This window comes from Pelobates fuscus, chromosome 2 (genome assembly GCF_036172605.1).
Source record: "Pelobates fuscus isolate aPelFus1 chromosome 2, aPelFus1.pri, whole genome shotgun sequence".
Taxonomy (NCBI): domain Eukaryota; kingdom Metazoa; phylum Chordata; class Amphibia; order Anura; family Pelobatidae; genus Pelobates; species Pelobates fuscus.
In genome coordinates this window covers 333564666-333586672 of record NC_086318.1, presented here as the reverse complement: position 1 = coordinate 333586672, position 22007 = coordinate 333564666, and the positions used below count along the sequence as shown (strand labels likewise).

The window sequence follows — 22007 nt, the reverse complement described above, 5'->3', positions numbered from 1 at the left end:
AGTTGTGTCCAGTGGAACCGCCGTTTGGTGTATCAGTCCCTGTTTTGCGGGGTGTTCGCCTTCACATCCTTGAATTTCTTTGTGGCTTCTACCTCTTCCACCCAGCGGGCTATCGGGGGTGTATTGGTCTGCTTCCAATAGATGGGGATTGTGGCCTTGGCTGCATTGAGGAGTCGAGGGATAACCAATTTGGTGTATGTCCGCGTGGGCATGGTGAAGGAGGAAGGTAGCCGGTGACCGTGGTGGTAGTTCGTCCGTCACTGTATTGCGTCCCAGAAGGGTCGAATGCGGGGCAGGTCCACCAAACGTGGAGAAATGTGCCCGTCTCCTCCTCGCATCTCCAGCATGTGTCCTGGATTTCTGGGTTCCTGGTGTGTAGAACTGTTGGTGTCCGGTACCATCTGGTAAGTATCTTGAATGAGTTTTCCTGGAGGCGTGCTGAACTTGGTGTTTTCTGTATCAGGGTGATGCTTTTATCCCAATCTGCCTCTGTCATGTTCTCGTCCAGGTCCTCCTTCCAGTTCCTGATGCATGTGGGGGCTAGTAAGTATCTGCTTGTGACCAGTATTGCGTATATGTGTGAGAAAGCTCTGGGCGTTTCTTTGTCTTGCGTGCAAAGGAGTTCGAATTGTGTGAGCTCTCTCAATAGGGATGGTTTTTGCGAGATTGATCTGGCGTATTGGGCGATTTGAGCTCTTGCCAGTGTGTGGGAAAAGGTGAGCGGTCAGTCCGGGAAGAGTTTGTTCAGTGGGCGGACGTCAAACGGGCGTGTGAGGACATCTGTCATGTGGGTTGGTGTTGTATGTCCCACCGGGCTCGGTGTGGGGCCAAGGTCTCCTGCCAGGAAGTCTGGGTTGCCTTTGAGTGGTAGCAGCGGGCCTGGGTCTGTCGTCGGGTATTGTTTTGTGCCTTGTCTGTGCCAGATCTGCATTGTCGCCGCTACGAATGGATTGGCGACTTGTTGGTGTCTGTATGCTGTCTTGGGGAGAGATTCAATATTTGGATACATATGTAAAATAAGAACACCAAATGAGGAAAGTGAGTCTAATATATATATATATATATATATATATATATATATATATATATATATATATATATATATTATATATTTTGGTAAGCTTATCTACTGGTAATGTCAATGATTCCCCCCTCCAAAAAAAAGTCTCTAGATGTGGGAAAAGGTAAGAAGTTGGAGGGGTTAGGCATTACCTGCAATGAAGTTTGATGACTGAACCATTTAAAATTAATTTCAGCCTTGAATAGTAAAAAAAAAAAAAAAAAAAGGAATTTCAGCATTGAGTAGATCTTTGCTTTATTTCAGTATTTTCCTGGAGCTGATGAGTCTTTACAATATCCTTGTCAGTACATGGATGAAGGACAAAGCAATTCAGCAACAAGCACAGGTATGTTATAGTGTGTGTGTGTGTGTGTGTAAAAGTCCTGCAATAAATAAATTACTGTTTAAGTAGCTGTGAAAAAATGTATCTGGTTTAATGGTACACTCAACACCCTTAAAGGGAAGCTAAAATAAACTAGCTTTCCTGGCACTGTAGCTTCCTCCTCTGTCATGGTGCTCCTTTCCCCCTCCCAGGTGGTGGATGTAGAATTTCATTATTCCTTAATTTTGTGATGGCTTTCTAATTTTATATTTTGGTTCTTTCAGCAGTTTGTGTGTATGTTTGTATTTGTATTTATCTGTGTTTTATGCAATTTATCTTATCTCCTATCTCATTTATTTTAAGGATCCTGCATTGATATCACATCCACAAACACAAGCAATAAGAGTGACATTAACCTTGATCCTAGCGATTTCCACGCACTTACAACTAATGATACAATCAAAAGAGGGGAGTTCAAATTACCACCACACTTGAAAAATCAATCAAAGCAGTCTGTAAGTTTCTGTAATATATTGCCGACCACATGTATGTAAAAGCTTCCTTGGCCTTGCTGTTGTCCGTTCTAACCAGGGCTTGAAGATTCCACTACTAATTTTCCGAAGGTGTTAGATATCAATAACCCTGCTCCTAGCCAAATGCAGCTATTATATTTTGTGTTTATCTTTGTTTTAATGACACAGAGTTAAAGTAACACCCCAGCCACCTTAACTTCCAAAGTTAACTCCCCAATGTAAGGAGTGCAGGGTTTAGTTCAGTAGAGTTAAGGGTTGATCATGGAGGTGGGGAGCAAACCCAGGTATGAAGTCACTGTTAAAAATGGTTTGACTGATCACAAAAAAAAGTGGAAAAGTAGATGTGCGCTACTATTTGTTCCATCTGTAAATTTACAGTTTTAAAGTAGTTTCATGTTGGAAAAAAAGGATGGCTTTCTAGATAGACGTACAGCTCTCTTCAGGTATGTAATCCTCTCTGTATGCATTAAAAATATTCATTATAACTAATGTTGCAAATCTGTGGCTATTACATTATAAGAGGATCAGCTGCTAACAACTTGATATATTTGAAAGATTTATAATAACCTTATTTACAGCTTTCTAAAAATTCAAACTGTGCTTGTATAGGATTTATTTTTGTGGTGTCGAACAAGTAAGCCTTTATGTATGTTTGCAAACTTTTGGTCTTCAAAGTAAAAATAATTTTTTATAAGTCTGCTTTTTATAGAACATTATTTGGAGGAACCAAATTCTGGTGTGGGGGGGGGGGAGGGGGAGACTTGATCTTAACAAGAATTTAAAATAAATTTGGTACATATTTTGTGTGTGTGTGTTATGTAGAGAGTAGAATCTACTGTAATAAATTCTAAAGTAAAATCTAGATTACAAGCAATATGATCACAAGTGTTCTTTTATGAGATATGTAACAAAGAGGTTTTTTTTTTTTTCTTCTTTTCATTTTAAAACCAGTAAGTAAAAGTTAAATGTATGATTTATCTCATATATGTGGATGTAACGTTCCCCATGCCTCGTGTTTGTTTTGTGATGCCTATTTAAATGAAAGCGAATTACACATGTAATACATTCTTTCTGATGCAGGGGGAACCTGGCCGTTTGAGTTTGCCCCCCTCACGAGGCAGCAGCATTGAAAGTCTGTCAGATATTCAAAGGAGACCACCTTCTAATTTGGGTACATCAGATGACAAACGAAAGAGTGCTGACATGTCTGAACTGGAACCAAGATTATCAGCAAGCACAGGTAAAAGAGGCAATCGGTTTATCCAATGACATTTTACTCCAGTGTTTTTTTTTGTTTTTTTTACTTAATATGATTTTGTTTTCAATACTAGTGAATCTAATACAATGGAAGATACATTCTTAATTTTATGATGAGTAAACACACAGGATTTTTCCCTATCCTCACTGTAAAAGAGTTGAGGAAATATTGACGAGAGTTGTCCATGCATGATTGGATAGGTCTAGATTGGTAAAGCTGAAATAAAAGGATCACCTTATTTAAGTGAATTGATTGAAAAGGGACTCCTTGCATCCTAACCACTACAATAATCTTTTAGAGTGCTGTTAATGTTGCCTATCATTAAAAGGTCTATAAAATGGTCATCTTATTATTAGTACAATATATAGTGGCTAAGGGCTACATTCAGAAATAATAGCAGTGGGCTGTTTCCTATCTTATTTAGTACAATTAATTGGGCTCTTCAAATCCTATTGGTAGCTTTACCCCTGTTTCTCATATTTAGATTGCCACGTGAAATAATTGAATCAAATTACGCATTCTTCATATTATTTCTGAGCTGGATTAACTCAAATATATAGTCTTACAAAAACATAGAAGTAGCTAATTGGCTTAAGTATTTGTGAGGGGAAAAATAAACTTTATAGAGCCATTGAGGAAAAATAACAGATCATTAAATAACAGATCTGCTAAACATTCTAGAGCACCCTTAGTTTAAAAAAAAAAAAAAATGCCTACAATGATAAACTTCTTTTCCTATGATTATCGAAAGTTGGTTTGTACAGACAATTTTTTCAATATATTTATTTATTTTTTGGCTTGGGATTTTAAATATATTAGATGTTGATTTTAAATCCCCGTAGCTGTAGAGACGCTCAGACACCTAAGATATAGATATAGAGAGAGAGAGAGAGATCGATCTACCTACATATCTCTCTATTATTTTTTTCCTCTATGATACTTTATTCATTCATAGTCTTTATTTTGTAGCTATGTTTATCTTCCCAATACTCCAGGCATGACTCAAGGAGCAAGTATATAGCCTTCAAATGCATTTCTGGGCATAGTCCAAAAACATTTTATCGAATCCTTTGTAGCCTTCTATCCAGTGCTCTTCAGATGGTTGAGCCTGTTTTAAAAGTAAGGTTATTTTGATGGTATATAATGTCCCTTTTTTTAAGTACTAGAACAAGCTCTCTTCGCCTTAGAATTTAGGCAATGGTTAAAGGGCTCGCAAAAAATATGGTTCATAAGATATACATTTTCTGTTTGTTTAAGCCATTTATTTTTTATTTTTTTTTAATCAAGCCATTCATGAATTCTGTCCATTGTTTTTTCATACGTCATTTGTAATCAGTTAATAATACGCTAACATGACAACTTAAAATTCTGCTCTGTTCCTGACTTATTTAGTAATTTGTGTTTTTAACTAGTGTCTAAAGTTTAAAATATATGTGTATATATATCTGTATTGATATTGTTCTCTATACATATGTGTGTGTATTACACATACTGCTTATCTTTATACAAGATCAGCAAAACCATAAATAAGGTGGCCTCTGCATATGTGCTTTGTTTTATTCTGCCAGTGCATTCTGCTTCACGTTCAATGAACATACAAATTTCTAAATTTCAAGGAAAAGTATTAGAATAGTTGGCTTAGGGTGCTGTAGGTTTTAAGCATTAGTGCGATGTCTGTGAAGGAACCATAACAACCATAATTTTCGTGTTTTTTTTTGGTACACTACTCATTACATGGTGCCTTTTCACTGAAATGCAAGTGTCAAATGGTGAAATACATATGAGTTTTATGAAATTTAAACATCACACAGTTTAAGCTGGTTTGTTAGATAGTAAAGTGGTGGTTTCTTTACTGTAATTGTGCATGTTATATCACAAAACTGTTATTGCAAAAAAAATCCAGTGGCCTACTTTCCATTGGCAGTTTAAATTCAGCTATGGTTATTACTTTGCAGAAGGAAAGTGAATTATGGACTCACATTAATGTTGTCCTGTAAGGAAGCCTGGTGTTGTCATAATCAACAGTTTAATATTAAAGTGCCGCCTCATGTAATGCATCAATCCAATGGATATCTGGCTGTTGTGATTATAACGCGGCACTTTGTTTCAAAGAAGGTCCAGGACCAGAGCCTAGACGTTTATTTCCACTGAATATTGCCGTACTGATCTGCTCAGCTCTCAGATCATGCTGTAATGTGTTATTTATAAGACTTTTTAGTGTCCTATACAGAGCAAAACAAATCAAAAGGAACAAGGAACATCATGGCATACAGCCCGTGTATGTTGAGACTGAGACTTTGTTAAAAGACACGTAACTTTTATAATTCCTAGTGCAAGGCCGCCCGGAGCCTGGCCAGTTTTAGAACTCTTAATCTCCCCCCTAATTTTTATCTTCAGTTATGGCGTATGTCGTGCCATAACTGATATCAATTTTGCATGTGGCACTATTCAAATTGTGCTGCATATTCCATTGGTTCCCCAATACACACACATTCAGGAAGTTCTACCTGATTTTACATCTGTTTGCTGTGTGTGCTGACAGATGTATTTTATGCACAGAATTGAGAGGCTGCCTAAGTCACACCTCCACCTAGCACACAACACACAAGTGCAAATTACTCTGGATGTGCAGTATTTCAAGCAGAAGCACTGCACATCCAGACTCCTAACACAATGACCACTTCAAAAGCAGAAGTGGTCATGGTGGCTGGAGCACAGCAAAACCGTATAAAGCACATCTTTCAGTCATTTTTCTCAGTGGATCATAACTATTTGACTAGGTGGCATTGATTTTGTTGTGTGATGTAATGATATTCAGAATACACGATCCTTTATTTTTTTTTTTATAGTGTTCTAAGTATTTCACCATATTGTAATGGTTTTTATTGAAATAATATGATGGAGTGGCTAATTGAGTATGTTACAGAACTTGTGGATTAAATAAATTTTTCTTTAAAAGTGTGTTGGATGTTTCAGAGCCACTTACTTTAAGATTTCTGAGAATATAAGTGAATCCTTTCCAGGCTTTGTTCTGGAGTTTGCAGGGCCAGGGTTCTTTTACGGAAATGTCTTTCTTAGTGAGTTACGCTGAACTAGCAAGCAACTTCATATTTATTTTACCAGGATGGAGACAGATATCCTGTTTTCAAGTAAGCATTTTGATCTAGAAGTTGAAATTTCTAAATTCTGTGCTACCTATTTTATTGGCCTTATTTGACTTGGATATCTTTTGACTACCTGATCTTCGCATGCTTTACATCTGGAAATGTTGTTACCTGTTCACTGCTACCCACATTCATCTCTACCGCTTGGTGACATAGGTGAAACTTAACACATGACCAGAATAAAGTGGTATTGTGGTTACCAAGAGGCTGGGGAATTTTTTTTATTTATTTTAGGGAGGTCCTAAAATTTATATATATTTTTTTTAATATTCAATGCAACAATCACAGTGGTTTTAGTTGTCTCTTTTTTTTTTTAATTCATTCTGGATAATCCCTCCGCTCATATTCATCACTTTTTATTTAACCTATTATAGGAGTATAGAGTTTAGTGTAGGTTTAACATTTAGTGTAGCTTTGTGTCTGTCATGTTTGTGCATGTCCATTAACATTTTTATCCTTCTTACATTGTACACACTTGTGTTTTTGTCTGTTTAAATATTTTTTTATTTTTTTGTTTTAAATGTCACTCCAGGGACCATATCAACTTGATTGCAATAAAGTTCTATGGTGTGAGGAGGTCCTGGGTGCCCACTTACCTGAACGGGATAAACCTTAATAAGTGGTTTAACCCCGGTGTCTTAAAGCCTGCACCCCATCGTTCTGCCTCTGTACCTCCTCTTAATGTACGAGGTTTCAATCAGATTGGGCATCACTGACTGAGAGCATCAGCCTATCATTAGCTCCCCATTGAGAAGAGAGAATGAAAACGTTATGTATCTTTATCACTCTTTTCTCAGTGGCGTGCTACTATATGAAGCCTTGGATATTGAGCAGAAGTACTTGGGGCAGAGCAATCAAGCACAGACTTGAGGACTTTGTGGTAAAACTGGCAATTAAACTTCTTCAGGTAAGCCAGTGGGATTTCCTTGCACCATAACACCTTTTTGCAATAAAGTGGTTATGATGCCCAGAGTGGTCCTTTAAGTTGGGTTAGAAAAATTCCACTTAGCTGCCCATTCTGCATGGTTCTTTTCTGCATGTTCCCTAACATTGTAACATTGTGCTGTACATGTCCATGCCTTGTTATTTGTGCTTCCATACCACTTTTAGTTGTTTGCATGTGTATTGTATGTGTTTTTGCAGCCTATATCAAGCCTAAACGAGGCCACCGTAAAACTGCTTCATTTGGCAACATTCTGGATGTCCCTGAGATCATCATAACAGGTACTACAGAATGGGTAGGAGCTCTCAAGCCAAAGCTGAATAACCACAAACTGATTTTTGAATGCTTGTTGCTCCAAATCTTACTGTCCTCATGAGTTTATAGCGCAGACATCTGTTCTTGAAGTTTCTACAAAATTCATGCCTTTATTGTTTAGAACCTTAGACCATTAATCTGAACTCTTGTTCCATACGAAAATCATGCCAACCAAGACGCAGACGGTCCATTTTCAGTGTAAAGTGTGTAAACGTAGCTGTCTAATTTCTCACAATAACTGTGTTTAACAAAATCTGCATGAGTAGATTTGCACAATATATACAACTATCAACTTTCAGTTTCATTATATTGCAGTTAGCTTTTTATTACAAATTTTATTTTTTTCCAAATCCCTTTTGCGCTTCCGCAGTTCCCCGCTTCCACCCCAAGTCCTTGTTTACATGTGTATTTGAACTTTAAATACCGTAGTTTTACTATACAAAATGGATGTATGGCCTTTTATTTTTTTTATTAAGAGAAGAATGAAAACTATATATGAAAATAAAAATGTCAATAGTATGCGCTCAGCTATGGAGCACGCACTGTAGTTGGTGTGACAGTGCACTTAAAAAGAAAAGTGGTCAGTTTTTACACACACACTGACTTTATTTTCCAGAATGGACTTAAAAGCCTTTTGAAATTGTTGTCACTTGTTAATCCTGCCCTGAAGAAATGCCCTGGACGACTTTCTAGAACTAAGGAAGGGCATAACATGTGAATTCCAATTTATGAATGGGAAGCTTGTAGATGCAGTTTTTGCATTCGATTCTAGATCCTGTAATCACAAACTTGGCACGAGTTACATTTAATGCCATGTTAGTTGATTACTAAATATGCTTTCAGCACTGTGACAAACTGCAACACGTGTGAGATTAACAAATCCAGTAGCTCATATATCTTGTTTTATGATGTAAGGCTGAAATGACTGCAACACTTCCTAACCAGTAACACTCTGTATCTTGGTGGCAGGTGTAAATTGTGAATTTGGAGCAATAAGTATTTAGCTGTGTATACAGCGGCTTTGAAATAATGAGCATGCAATACATTTAAAAAAAAACTTGATCAATAAACCATCCTATTTAATACTATTTATTTTCCTGATCCTTCCATAAACACAATATTCCATGCTGTCATTTGTTTTTATTTTGCCACTCCCTGACAATTGTGACTTCATTCCACTCAGCATGTATAAGGCTCGTCAAATTCATAAGTGATTCGATTTCTAATTAAGAATGTCAACAATTTCTCCCAGCTTATTTCATTCCTGCTAATTTTAGAACAATGCCACAGAATATGTGCTCGCTAGACGGACTTTGAATATATCGCATGGCTTGTTTGCAAGGACATTAACATTGCCGGTCTTTTCAATATTATGTAATGAAAATGTCTGTCTGAGAATGCAAAATAAAATATAGCAGTCTTTGTGTATGTGCATTTCTTACTGCTAGACAACTGCTGCATCTCTACTTGTTCATGTAATATTAAGATTACAAAATAGGGGTAAATATTATGGGCTGCGAATGTATGTTACTTTTTGGTGGCTTTGCCGTATTTGCCAAGGCTCTTAAGCTCAATGGTTTGGTTGTATGCCACAGTGACTTGATTTTATTTTGCAACTTGTAGCCAGTATACTGTATGAGAAAAGTTATGTAATGCACTATGTGGGAGAAGGAATGCTGAACAGCGTATCAGCTGTTGCTGAGAGCAATCCACTGTTTCCTTTTGAACAACTGATCTCAAATTTTAGGACCTGATACAAACATTACGTATTCCTATTAGAGAAGAACTCTATCTTGGCAGCTCTCTAATTCAACAAAAGGATGCATGGTCTGAGTTTTTCTTCTCGTTCGCACACGGTCCAATGTAAACATAGTGTTCTGTCGGCATTTGAGATTCCCTAGCAGGTGTCTGACAAGGCATGATTACAGCATTCTCACTAATATATTGGTGGGAAGATCCAACTTTAATTAAAGCAAGAGTGTGGGAGTGGCAGGGAGCATGGACTTAAATGCTATTTTTTGCTTGCCGATAAAGGGAATGATCTTAATACGGGAGCTGCAAGATTTAGATGTCTGGTTGGCATGTTTGCTTAGGTAGAGAGACAAAGCAGATGTTGTATTTGTCCTGTCTCTCGCTCACACATTAAGTGTTGCTGTAAAAACCCCATAACGTAAGGCCCTGGAAATAGATGCCATCACACTCACACCCCTCTGACAGGTGACTGAAGATGGTGGAGGAAGCTGCTAACTGTTCATTTGTCAGGAGTGGCCAGTAAGCTAACTAGCGTTTCTAGAGTTAAACTATTGCAGCTGTCTTTCTACTGCCTTGTGTTGATCCCTCTCTCTTCGTCTGTCTATGAAATTATACGAATTCCCAGCTTCCACAGTTGTGCCCATTCAGTTCTGTGTAGAAACAGTGTTTACTAAATCATTCTTATCTGATACCCAGCAGGCAACGGGCAGCAGAGGCGCAGATCTGTGCAAGACCTGACTATTATTGGAACAGAGTCCAGCCAGGTAAGAATATGCGGTGTACATTTAATTTGGATGTCTGCACTAGTCTGTGTTTATACACGATAATAGATCACTTGTTTTTACCTGTACATGCTACATGTGTATGTACATGAAAAGCGTTCAGGGGTGGGGGGTGGGAGAGATTGGTGTGGTTTTTGTTTTTAGGGTTTTATTTTTAAATCCATAATCAGTGGTTTTTAGTGAAGTATTTGGATCATTTTGTGACCTCTATCAATTTTTATAGATGCCTTGCATTGATCAGATACTTCCCCTTTTTCACAGGATTTTTACTAAATTATTTAAACAAAGGCTTGCATTACTAGGTGTTCCATCTCTGCAATGCATCATTGCTTCACAGTTGTTTTATTAAATGTTTCTATTGAGTAACACATATTACCATTGTGAATGTCTTTGTCTTATCAGGTGATCACTATGTGACAGTGACATCCAGAGTATTCTTAATTTCAGCTGAGGGTTTCCTACTGTATCACAATCTCTTATTTTAGCTCTTACAGTTTGAATAGCACCTCAGTAATTTGAAATTCTCTCCAAAGAAAAGAAAGTGTTATCCAGTAAAAAGGAACTCTAGGCCAGAGGTGCCTAGAAGGTAGATCCCCAGATCTTTTAAAACTACAGCTTCCATTATGCTTTGCCATTCTAAAGGCATGTAAAGCATCATGGGAGTTGTAGTCCTAAATCATCTGAGAATCTACATTTTGGGCAGCCCTGCTCTAGGCTGTGTCAGAGCATAATTCAGCCTGTGACCTGGTGTGTCCCATTCCCCAGAGAGTATCTTTGTTCAATTGTTTTCAAAGTGTCTGGAAAAGCGTAAATACATACATATAGAAGATGCACATGTTTATTTAATGACTAGATATGCATGTATATATGAACATGTGAACTGCTCTTTCATACGAGTCAATGTCATTTTTTTTTAATAATTTTTTTTAAAGTATCATGAAAATAATCAATCTAATTTAGAGGCCATCGCATTTGTAAACCATGCAAGTAGAATTGTGTTTGACAGAGCAGCTCTGGCTATCAACTGTTGCGACTGGCAGCTGGGAAATGGTGGCAGAAGATCCAAGTTTTGCCAGGAACTGGCAATTACTTGTCCCTACTTTTTATCGTGTATGTCTTTTGATTCAGTTGGAATTTTAAGGAATGTCCAATGCAATCAAAAAGAGCTCATTTATGATGCCACCATCTTAGTGTTTCCAAAATGGTGACTGCTGGAAGCCTCTCAGTTTTATGGGGGGGGGGGGGGGGGGGAACTCTGGTGGGTGGCTTGCTTCTGTAAAGAAATCACAGCACGATGCACCTGGAAGTGAAACTGCGCGGAACAGAAATGTGTATAAAGTTGAGTAACCAATGGTAAGCTAGACTAAAGTAACCAATGTGGAGCTAGACTAAAGCTCCACCCTTTGTCAATTTATGGCAACCAGCAGGTTATTCATAAGGAAAAGCAGTCCTTACATTCCTTATGTATAAGATTTAATATAATCCTAATTTTAAAAAGTAGTACAACAATATAAAGACAATCGCTTTAAAGCTAAAGAAAGAATTTTCCCCACCTTGCCTTTCTCTTTCTCAACCACACGTAGATCATGCTTTTTCTACCTTTCAGACTTTCTCTCCGGCTACTGAACAAGAGGTGGCTGCACTTCTCCTTTCCTCTCGCCCCACCACTTGCTTGCTCGATCCTATCGGATCTCTCTCCCCTTGTCTTGCGCCTTAATTAACACACATCTTCAACTGCTCTCTCTCTCTTCTGATGTTCTCCCTGCTGACCTTAAACATGCCACTGAAGTACCTATCCTGAAAAAACATCTCTCGACACCCCCCTCCCCCTCTAACTATCGTCCCTTATCCCTGCTCTCTTTTCCTCAAAGCTTCTGGAAAGACTTGTCTTTACCCGTATGTCTCAATTCTAACTCTCTCCTTAACCCTCTTCAATCTGACTTCCGCCCTCTCCACTCTACTGAGACTGCTCTTATCAATATTACTGACAACCTAATCGCAGCTAAATCCAAAGGCCACTACTCCATACTAATTCTTCTTGACCTCTCTGCTGCCTTTGACACCGTTGATCATGCTCTCCTTCAAGCTCTTCAATCACTCTGTCTCTGTGACTCTGTCCTCTCGTGATTTTCCTCTTATCTCTACCAACGCTCATTCAGCGTCTCCTTTTCTAACGATCGCTCCTCCCCTCGTCCTGTCATGGTTGGAGTCCCCCAAGGATCTGTCCTTGGTCCCCTTCTATTTTCTCTTTATACTGCCTCTCTTGGCAAACTTATTACCTCTTGGATTCCACTACCACCTATACATTTGCCTTTCTTCCATCTCTGACTGGATGTCCTCCTGCTTTCTGAAACTCAATCTCTCTAAAACTGAGCTCCTTGTCTTTCCTCCTCCTCGTACTGATCCTCCTCTTTCGCTCTCCCTTCAAATTAGTGATATCTACATAAGTCTATCCTTGCAAGCGCGCTGTCTTGGCGTCATACCTGATTCTGGCCTCACCTTTGAGCCTCACATCCAGCATGTTGCCAAATCCTGTAGATTCCATCTTAAAAACATAGCCCACATCCGCCCCTTTCTTAAGCAAGATGCTACCAAGGAGCTTGTTCATGTTCTAGTAATTTCTCGCATGTATTATTGTAACCTTCTCCTGATTGGTCTTCCCATAAGCTGTATTGCCCCGCTACAGTCTGTAATGAATGCTGTCACCAGATTGATTTTCCTCTCTAGTCGGTCCTCTCACACCTCACCCCTTTGTCAGTCCTTACATTGGCTTCCTGTATCCTATAGGAGTCAATTCAAAGTGCTAACCCATATCTCTAAAGCATTGAACAATTCTATCCCCTCTTATATCTCTTCACAGATCCATAGGTATGCCCCTTCTCAGTCTCTCTGCTCTGCCTGTGACCTTCTCCTGTCTGCTGCTCGCACCCGTATGGCCAACTCGCGCTTGCGGGACTTCTCGCGGGTGGCTTTCTTCCGATGGAATAGCCTGCCTACCGCCATCAGACTCTCCCCTAGTATTCAATCATTTAAGAAGTGCCTTAAAAACCATCTCTTTAGGAAAGCTTATGGCCTCCCAGAGTAACCTCTACCTTACATACCTGTCTCTTGCTCTCTCCTAAAGGTCAGCACTCTAACCACTCCTCTAGCTTTGCTTCACTCCCACCTTATTTGATTGATATTTCCTGTCCTAACGTCTTATACCCCACCTCCTTTAGACTGTAAGCTCATTGAGCAGGGTCCTCTTCAACCTATCGTTCCTGTAAGTTTTCTTGTAATTGTCCTATTTATAGTTAAATTCCCTCTCTCATAATTTTGTAACGCGCTCCGGAATCTGTTGGTGCTATATAAATGGCAATAATAATAATAAATCAGTTCTTACATTTCTGAGCTTCTTAAGCTGAATACTCCTAGAAAGCGGCTAAGGCTGCATATTATATTTAAGTTAATAGCCATTGTATCTTATCCAGGGGATCACCATGCTTTAATGTGAAGTATGCAGGCTGACTGAACTGCTGATAGTCACTGCTATTTTCAGTGAGTGAATCATTCTTGTATATGAAATTGATTCAGTGTACCGTACTTTACGAATGTAGATGGAGAACCCAGAATTTTACTGTGGTAGTAGTGAGAGAAAGTGGCTGTTGTCTAGCCAAGAGAAACCTGCTATAGTCATGGTGCTTTCGTTAATTTTGTTGGCACAAACATCCACCCTGCTCAGTGGTAGGCAGTGATTTTTATGGAAACAGACTGCATGTATATATTTATTTATATCCCATACGTACACACCCTCCCACAGTATCACTTGCTGATTTAGAATTCCATATTTGCCTAAGTAAGCATGTTCTTTTTATTTTGTCTGATATTCTCCCTCTCCATAATTTGATGCTTAGGAGAGCCGAAACAGCAGCAGATCCTCTAGCCCAAGTGTGAGAATGATCACTACCTCGGGTCCAACCCCTGATAAGCCACCACGTGGCCATCCATGGGGCACTGATGAATCCTCAGGTAATGTTTCCTTAAACAATATTTTTTATTATTGTTTAATAAATTGTTTACTACAAAATAAAATATAGAGTAAACATTAGTAATTTATAGTCCATAATCTTAAATGTATTTTATTCTCTTGACATTAATTGTTAATTTTCTTTTTTTTTTTTTACCTTTTTATATATGTATAGAATTTTAAAAGGGTGCAGTAGCAATTCCTGTTAAGTGTCAAACTCCAATATGTTTTGAAGCATTGTATCTCATATATTATAAAATATAACTTTAAAACACTATATTAAATGTTTCAGATACCAATGGATCAGATAACTCCATACCTATGGCATACCTTACTCTGGATCATCAGTTACAGGTTAGTTCAAATGATGTTTTGGAGAGAGCTAGCGAAACATGTAGTTAAACATATTCTATGTATAATGGCGTTAAATAGAAACCAGATACAGAATACACCCGTGCTTTTAAAGACCATAAAAATTATGTTGTTTTTTGTTTTTATCAAAATAGAATGAGGGGACAAACAAAAATTAATTTTTTTTAAATATCTTTATTGGGTAATCTGATTAAATGAGAATAGCAAAAAAAAGAAAACTTGTAAATACGAAAGTGCTAAATATAAGTGATAAAAAAAAACTAACGGCTTCAGAGAGGGCTTTTTTTTTATCGTGTGTGTGTGTGTATTTTCTTTAGCACTCACTATCGGTAGCAGAGGCTTGTTTTTTTTTTTTTTTTGGTGTAAATAGTCTTTGTTCGGCTCTAGTGAGGGATGATTATTTGCTAGTTGCATAGGTTAGAAACTATAACAAGCTAAAAAAAAAGGCGCTCTAATATTTGTCCCAAAATAATTTAAAAGTGTCAATCCAAACAAATACACTTCTAATTTTAGAGAAAAGAAAAATTAAAGGTGTGCTGCGTCTTTAAGACTAAAAATGTAAAATAAATGTTTTGTGCAAATTGCATTATTTAAGCGCAAACAAACTTAAATGCCTCTATTAAAGTGTGCAAACAGTGAACATTTAAGTACATGCAGGATTCCCCTTTGTGACATTACTCAATTACAACTTGCATGATACCATCTTTATTTTGTCTCTCAATGCAGTATCAAAATGAGGAGACCATACAAGGAAAAAAAACACACAAAAAAGAACATATAGTGTGATATTATAATATACAATAATAGTGCTTTAGTTATAAAAGTTTCCACTCACAAATATAGAGCAGATGAGTCTGCTCTAACTGTAACCGCTCCAAAATGAAGTGCAGACGTCAGGCTATATAGATGTAAAAATAGCATTTATCAACAACATTTAAAATCAGCTGGCAAGGCAGGACCCGCTTTTGTATCCCTCCGGCAAGGCTCTCCCACCAGTTTCTTCAGTTTTGGCCACAACACTAGGTCAGTACCTTCGGTACCTGGCCAGAGCAACCGAGTGACATTGTCCAGACTTTGGGGTTAAACCATTTGTTAATGCCGAAGCATAAAGGGTCACTATAGGGTCAGGAACACAAACATGTATTCCTGACCCTATAGTGTTAAAACCACCATCTAGCCCCCCTGGGCCCTTCATGTCTTCATAAATATAGCAACATCTTACTGTATTCAAGCCAGAAGCTGTAACTCTGCATGCTGTTTACCTAAAAAAAAAAAACAAGCAGTCTGCTGACATAATCAGAAGTGGTAGCCTGATCCAATCACAGTGCTTCCCCATAGGATTGGTTGAGACTGACAGAGGCAGATCAGGGGAAGAGCCCGCATGATTCAAACACAGCCCTGGCCAATCAGCATCTCCTCATAGAGATGAATTGAATCAATGATTCTCTGAGGAAAGTTCAGTGTCTGCATGCAGAGGGAGGAGATACTGAATGTTTGGATGCATTTTAGGCAGCCATGACCCAGGAAGGATCTCTAACAGTCATCTGAGGAGTGGCCAGTGACGTTATCACTAGGCTGTAATGTAAACACTGTATTTTCTCTGAAAAGACAGTGTTTACAGCAAAAAGCCTGAAGGTAATGATTCTACACACCAGAACAAATTCAATAAGCTGTAGTTGTTCTGGTGACTATAGTGTCCCTTTAAAGTAGCATCAGTATTGATGCTGTCAGCCAAGGAGGTGGAACCAGCATCATGGAGATTAATGTTGAGTAAAACATTAATATATTTTATTTTGCATATGGCGGGGTGGCAGTAACCTACGTGGTTTGGGCTCTAGGAATACATGTTTGTTTCTTGAAAGGGACGCTTTGGCTTTGTGACAGCTCATAAAGGTGTGTCTCTAATGTAAACTGTCATTTCTAAGAAATGGCAATGTTTTACATTGCCAGCCAAAAAAGGGACAGATCCCCTATGCACCATCATCACTGCATTCAGTTGTACTGTTATCTAACCAGTCCTTAAGTGAAGAATAAAAAGAAATCCAGAAAAAGAGTGCAATAGTTGTTTCTATCCCCATTTATGAGCATTCCTGCAGCTCCAAACGCAACTGGCACTTAAATGTAGTCATGTAATGTATCTCTTACAGCACAGATGTGTATTAGATTAAAATATACACTTGTTCATTTTCTAAACACCCATATCTTTAAGTTAAGCCGTTGCATGTCTTTATTGTTTCGTCACTATGTAAATTATTGTTGTACAATGTTATGGTTAGACTTTTATCAAAGAAAGGGCTGGTTTTGCACATTTTAAATGCATAATTATGCTGAATTAACTACATTAAACTGGGTCTATGTCACGTTTAGAATCTGTGCCTGTAACATTTTCCAGAGCTTGGATTTCCACTTATTTTTAAACGCTTAAAGGTATAAATATATTCAGCACATTCTAACAGCATATATAGTGAGATATCTGTTGATTAGTTTTTATCATGTCTGATTTATTTTCAGCCTCTAGCACCATGTCCAAACTCCAAAGAATCTATGGCTGTCTTTGAGCAGCACTGCAAAATGGCTCAGGAATATATGAAAGTTCAGACAGAAATTGCTTTATTATTACAACGAAAGTAAGTAAATTAAAACTGTTCAATGTTTTGGATGTGTGTATATATATATATATATATATATATATATATTTCTCTTTTTATTCTCAGCAGTGCTACATGAAATAACACTATTTTGAGCAAAACACATTAGAATAGCACAGGTGAAAGGACACATTCATTTTAATAGCTTGTTAATACAACAAAAGTGATGCAAAAATCAATGACAATCCTTTAAAAATACTATGAAATCTGTCTCATACCAATAAGCCCCCAAACAGGTCCCAGTTATTTTTTTTTCCCCACAACACATGTTGTCTCACATCTTACACCTGACATTTGCCAGTCTCCTATTTTAAAGTAGTACTGCAATTTTTTTAAAAAATCTGCATTTTAAAGTAATACTGACCCCTTAAGCACTTTAGCTTGTTAAAAAGCTTTGTGTGTGAAGTGATACTCTTATTTACATTTTACCAAAAGTGCATATTTCAATAGTAATTTGCACTTTTACAAATTAACCTGGTTACACTCCCCTGACTTTCAAGCAGACAACAGGTCCTGTTACATCCTGGTTTGGTTAGCCCAGTGGAGCTAATCTCAAGAGGCAGCAATTGCTCAGATCACCTGCCTTGCGAAAACGTCTCATTGAGCTGCATTGGGAAGTCTGTGATTGCACAGCCACAAAAAGTCTGGACAGGGTTAGAAGAGGAGGGAGTCCCCCTGCTGCCGATCCGGCCTTCCTGGGCCATGTGATAGCAAGGTCCTTGCAAGGACCTCACGATCACACAGACGGAATAGCCGTCCATAGCAGTGCCTGGAATGACCGGTAATCCACCTGCTGCCTGAAATAAAGTTTAAAAGAAAGTTGTATAACAGTTTAAAATTAAAAAATATATATATACTTAGTGTGTGTGTGTATATGTATGTATGTATATGTGTATATATATATATATATATATATTACAGCGAGGGTCTGGCAAGGATCATGTTATGTGTGTGTATGTAGATAGATATATATATATATATATAGATATATATACAGTGGGACCTCGGTTTACGAATTTAATGCGTTCTCCGGGATGTTTCGTATTGCGAAAAATTCGTAAACCGAAACACTGTTTCCCATAGGAATGCATTGAAAACCAATTAATTCGTTCCGGAGGTGAGAAAAAAGTCAAATAAAGTATTTCATCTGTTCAAAACTCTTTATAAAGTGCACTTTAAAGGCATAAATACTGTACAGGGACATGATTAATCAAACAATAACATTTCAAACATCCAACTTTATGTTTTAAAACATCACACATCAACACACAGTAAAAGGCATGCAAACAACTAAGCTCAGCTCCCTACCTTTCCACTTCTTGAGATGCACCAAAAAGGCTCCAAAACCTGCTGCAAATGGCTCCAAAAGGCTCCAAAACTTGCTGCAAAGTGCTCAAAAAGGCTCCACAATTTGCTGCAAATGGCTCCAAAAGGCTCCACAACTTGCTGCAAATGGCTCCAAAAGGCTCCACAACTTGCTGCAAATGGCTTCAAAAGGCTCCACAACTTGCTGCAAATGGCTTCAAAAGGCTCCACAACTTGCTGCAAATGGCTTCAAAAGGCTCCACAACTTGCTGCAAATGGCTTCAAAAGGCTCCACAACTTGCTGCAAATGGCTTCAAAAGCCTCCACAACTTGCTGCAAGTGGCTTCAAAAGCTTCCACAACTTGCTGAACATGGCTCCAAAAGGCTCCACAAGGCTCCACAACTTGCTGCAAATGGCTCCAACACCTCCACACTACACACTCATGTCCTACCCACACTTCAGTATGCAGGGGGCGGAGCTATAAACTGGGACACTTGTTTCGTATTGTGAAAAAAATACGTAAACCGAGGCATTTTTTTAAATGAATTTTTATACGTATATATATATATATATATATATATATATATATATATATATATATATATATATATATATATATATATATATATATATATATAATAAATTTAAGATAGCACTCTCAGGACTTATTCAATCAAAAAATAAAACGTAACTTTTAATCAGCTTGTGAAAAAAAAATCGACGTTTCAGTCTGCTAACCACAGACTTTCATCAGGACATGTAGTCACAAGCTGATTAAAAGTTACGTTTTTTTTTGGCTGGACAAACACCGGGCAATTATATACTTGGTATTGGAGTGCAGGATTATTTTTCGTGTGTGTGTGTGTGTGTGTGTGTGTATGTATATGTGTATGTGTATATATATATATATATATATATATATATATATATATATATATATTTAGTGTTTTAATATTAATATCAAAATACACGTCGAATGATTAAATATATATCATTATTTATATATAATAAATATATGTGTAATTTCGTTCTAACTGTATTTTGATATTAAAATATATATATATATATCAAAATACACTTAGACTTATGTGTGTATATATATATATATTTCGTTCTGTGTGTAACAGACTGAAACGTAGATATAATTTTAAAAGCTAACTAATATTTTTACATAATTAAGTAATTTTATTACAATTTGCGGGAAAGTCCAGAGAATTTAATTTGCTAGCACTATATTTAACCCTGTAACTTTCCAAGAAACCATAAAACCTGTACATGGGGGGTACTGTTTTCCTCAGGAGACTTTACTGAACACAAATATTCGTGTTTCAAAACAGTAAAATGTATTACAACGATGATATCAGTAAAAGACGTTTTTTGCTTTTTTCACACACAAACGGCACTTACACAGATGATATAATTGTTGCGATACGTTTTACTGTTTTGAAACCCTAATATGTGTTCAGCGAAGTCTCCTGAGTATAACCGTACCCCTGATGTACAGGTTTTATGGTGTTTTCAAAAGTTACAGCGTTAAATATAAGGCTTGTGTTTCAGTTTTTTCACATTGAAATTCGCCAGACTGGTTACGTTGCCTTTGAGACCGTATGGTAGCCCAGTAGCCACTTAGTCACAAACACTGGACAAAATTGACGTTTAAATTAGTTTTTTTTGCATGTTTCACACACAAACATTAACACTAACTTTGGCCAGTGTTTGTGACTGACTACTAAAAAAGACTGGACATACCCCATTTGCAATACCTTGGGTTGTCTACTATTGCAAATGGTATGCCATCATGGGAATAATTCTCATTCCTGGGCTACCATACGGTCTCAAAGGCATCGTAACCAATCTGGCGAATTTCAATGTGAAAAAACTGAAAAATGTAACATGCTATATTTGACCCTGTAACTTCCCAAAACACCATAAAACCTGTACATAGGGGGTACTGTTTTATACGTGAGACATCGCTGAATACAAATGTGTATTTTATTGCGTAAAAGCAAACAGTATTATGACATTCACAGTTACAATGTCATGCCGAACTTAAAAAAAAAAAAAAAATCTTAATTTCTCACTTTTTTTTTAAAAATGTTTTATTCATATTAAATTGTTTCATAGCTAAATATTTGATGTTAAATGAAAGCCCTGTTTCCTCCTGAATAAAATTATGTATAATAAGTGTGGATGCACTTAATATGAAAGAGGTGAATTACCGTTGAACAGACATATAGTCAAATTCCAGGTTTTGTTGACATTTTATTTTGATCAAAACGTGTACATTTGGCTCAGTCCTTAAGGGGTTAAAAAGAGGATTCACTTTTCACATGTAACTTCAGCAAAGTGTTTAGTTGTCTTTTAACTTGTCATACACAAAATAAAGGAAATATTCACCCAAATCTACAATGAATGTGTAGTGCCTTTCCTAATGCATACAATTCATGTCTGCTGCACTGGTTAGGTTTGAATTGATATTTATTGTGAAGAAATTTAAAAACTGATATCCCCCCCCCCCCCCCCCCCCCACACACACACACACACATAGTAATACTCCCTTTAAAAACCTAGGGAAAATGAGGCAATGTCTGGCCTATGAGATACTTTGTTTTCTACTTTCTAAATTCACAGCTAATTACTATGTTTCTATTTAGGCAAGAACTAATAGCAGAATTAGACCAGGATGAAAAAGACCAGCAAAACACATCTCGACTTGTACAAGAGCACAAAAAGCTTTTAGATGAGAACAAAAGCCTATCAACATACTATCAGCAATGCAAAAAACAGTTGGATGTCATCAGAAGTCAACAGCAAAAACGTCAGGGTACCTCCTGATTCTTAGAGACATTGTTGCCACAACCTCTTGTTTTAGTGCAGTTAATGACATTTTCCAAAGTATGTTTCATTTGTATGAGCATGAAGATGGACATTATTAATTGAACCCGAACATGAAGCTGCTGGATTGATACAGCCTTTAAGGGAGTACTGCAAAGTGTTTCTGAATGCATGCTTCGTGCCTATGGGAAGTCCTGTATTATGTATGAATCGGTGTATGTGTTGTGTTACATTTTCTGGCTGAAATTGGCATCTAACACGCAAGCAATATTCTTCTTACCCTTGTAGTTTACTAATGGTACATTCAAAAGCCTGCTAGGAAGGTTGTTTATTTTATCATTATAATGTATATCACCTTGTATACTTGCAATAAATGGTACATGAGTGGGTTATTTAGATACTCTGTATTATTACATAAGACTGCTGCAAAGAAAACAGAATGATGGCCCTATTATGATTTACCATAATCATGGAATGCTAAGATTTAAACCGTGTAAAAGGTAAAAAAAAAAAAAGTTTATTCTACATTTTTATCAACACCAATTTTAGCTCTTTGAAAACTATATTCCAAGTAAAGATGGATAAAGTGACATTCTAGGTACCAGAGAACATTTTAATGCATTTAAAAAAAAAAAAAAAAAAAAAAAAGAGAGCGAGATAACTTAATATGCTTTATGATGTCCAGGTGCTTTGAAACAAAGCTGATAAAGG

At 37.3% G+C, this 22007-nt stretch overlaps 1 protein-coding gene across 3 annotated transcripts in view; it reads left to right on the top strand.

Annotated features, from left to right (window-relative positions):
* The window catches only part of MAP3K7 (mitogen-activated protein kinase kinase kinase 7), a 46516-nt gene extending 24824 nt beyond the window's left edge, over positions 1 to 21692 (top strand). The window contains exons 9-17 of one of the 3 annotated variants that reach the window (XM_063443573.1): positions 1325 to 1406; positions 1746 to 1897; positions 2996 to 3155; positions 7481 to 7561; positions 10044 to 10111; positions 14023 to 14137; positions 14428 to 14489; positions 17019 to 17134; positions 21116 to 21692. In XM_063443573.1, coding sequence (XP_063299643.1) covers positions 1325 to 1406; positions 1746 to 1897; positions 2996 to 3155; positions 7481 to 7561; positions 10044 to 10111; positions 14023 to 14137; positions 14428 to 14489; positions 17019 to 17134; positions 21116 to 21296 — 1017 coding nt within the window. In that variant the 3' untranslated portion in view covers positions 21297 to 21692. The remainder of the gene's footprint in view (positions 1 to 1324; positions 1407 to 1745; positions 1898 to 2995; positions 3156 to 7480; positions 7562 to 10043; positions 10112 to 14022; positions 14138 to 14427; positions 14490 to 17018; positions 17135 to 21115) is intronic. The other 2 variants (XM_063443575.1, XM_063443574.1) reach the window with 2 other exon arrangements.
* The last annotated feature ends 315 nt before the right edge of the window (positions 21693 to 22007 follow it).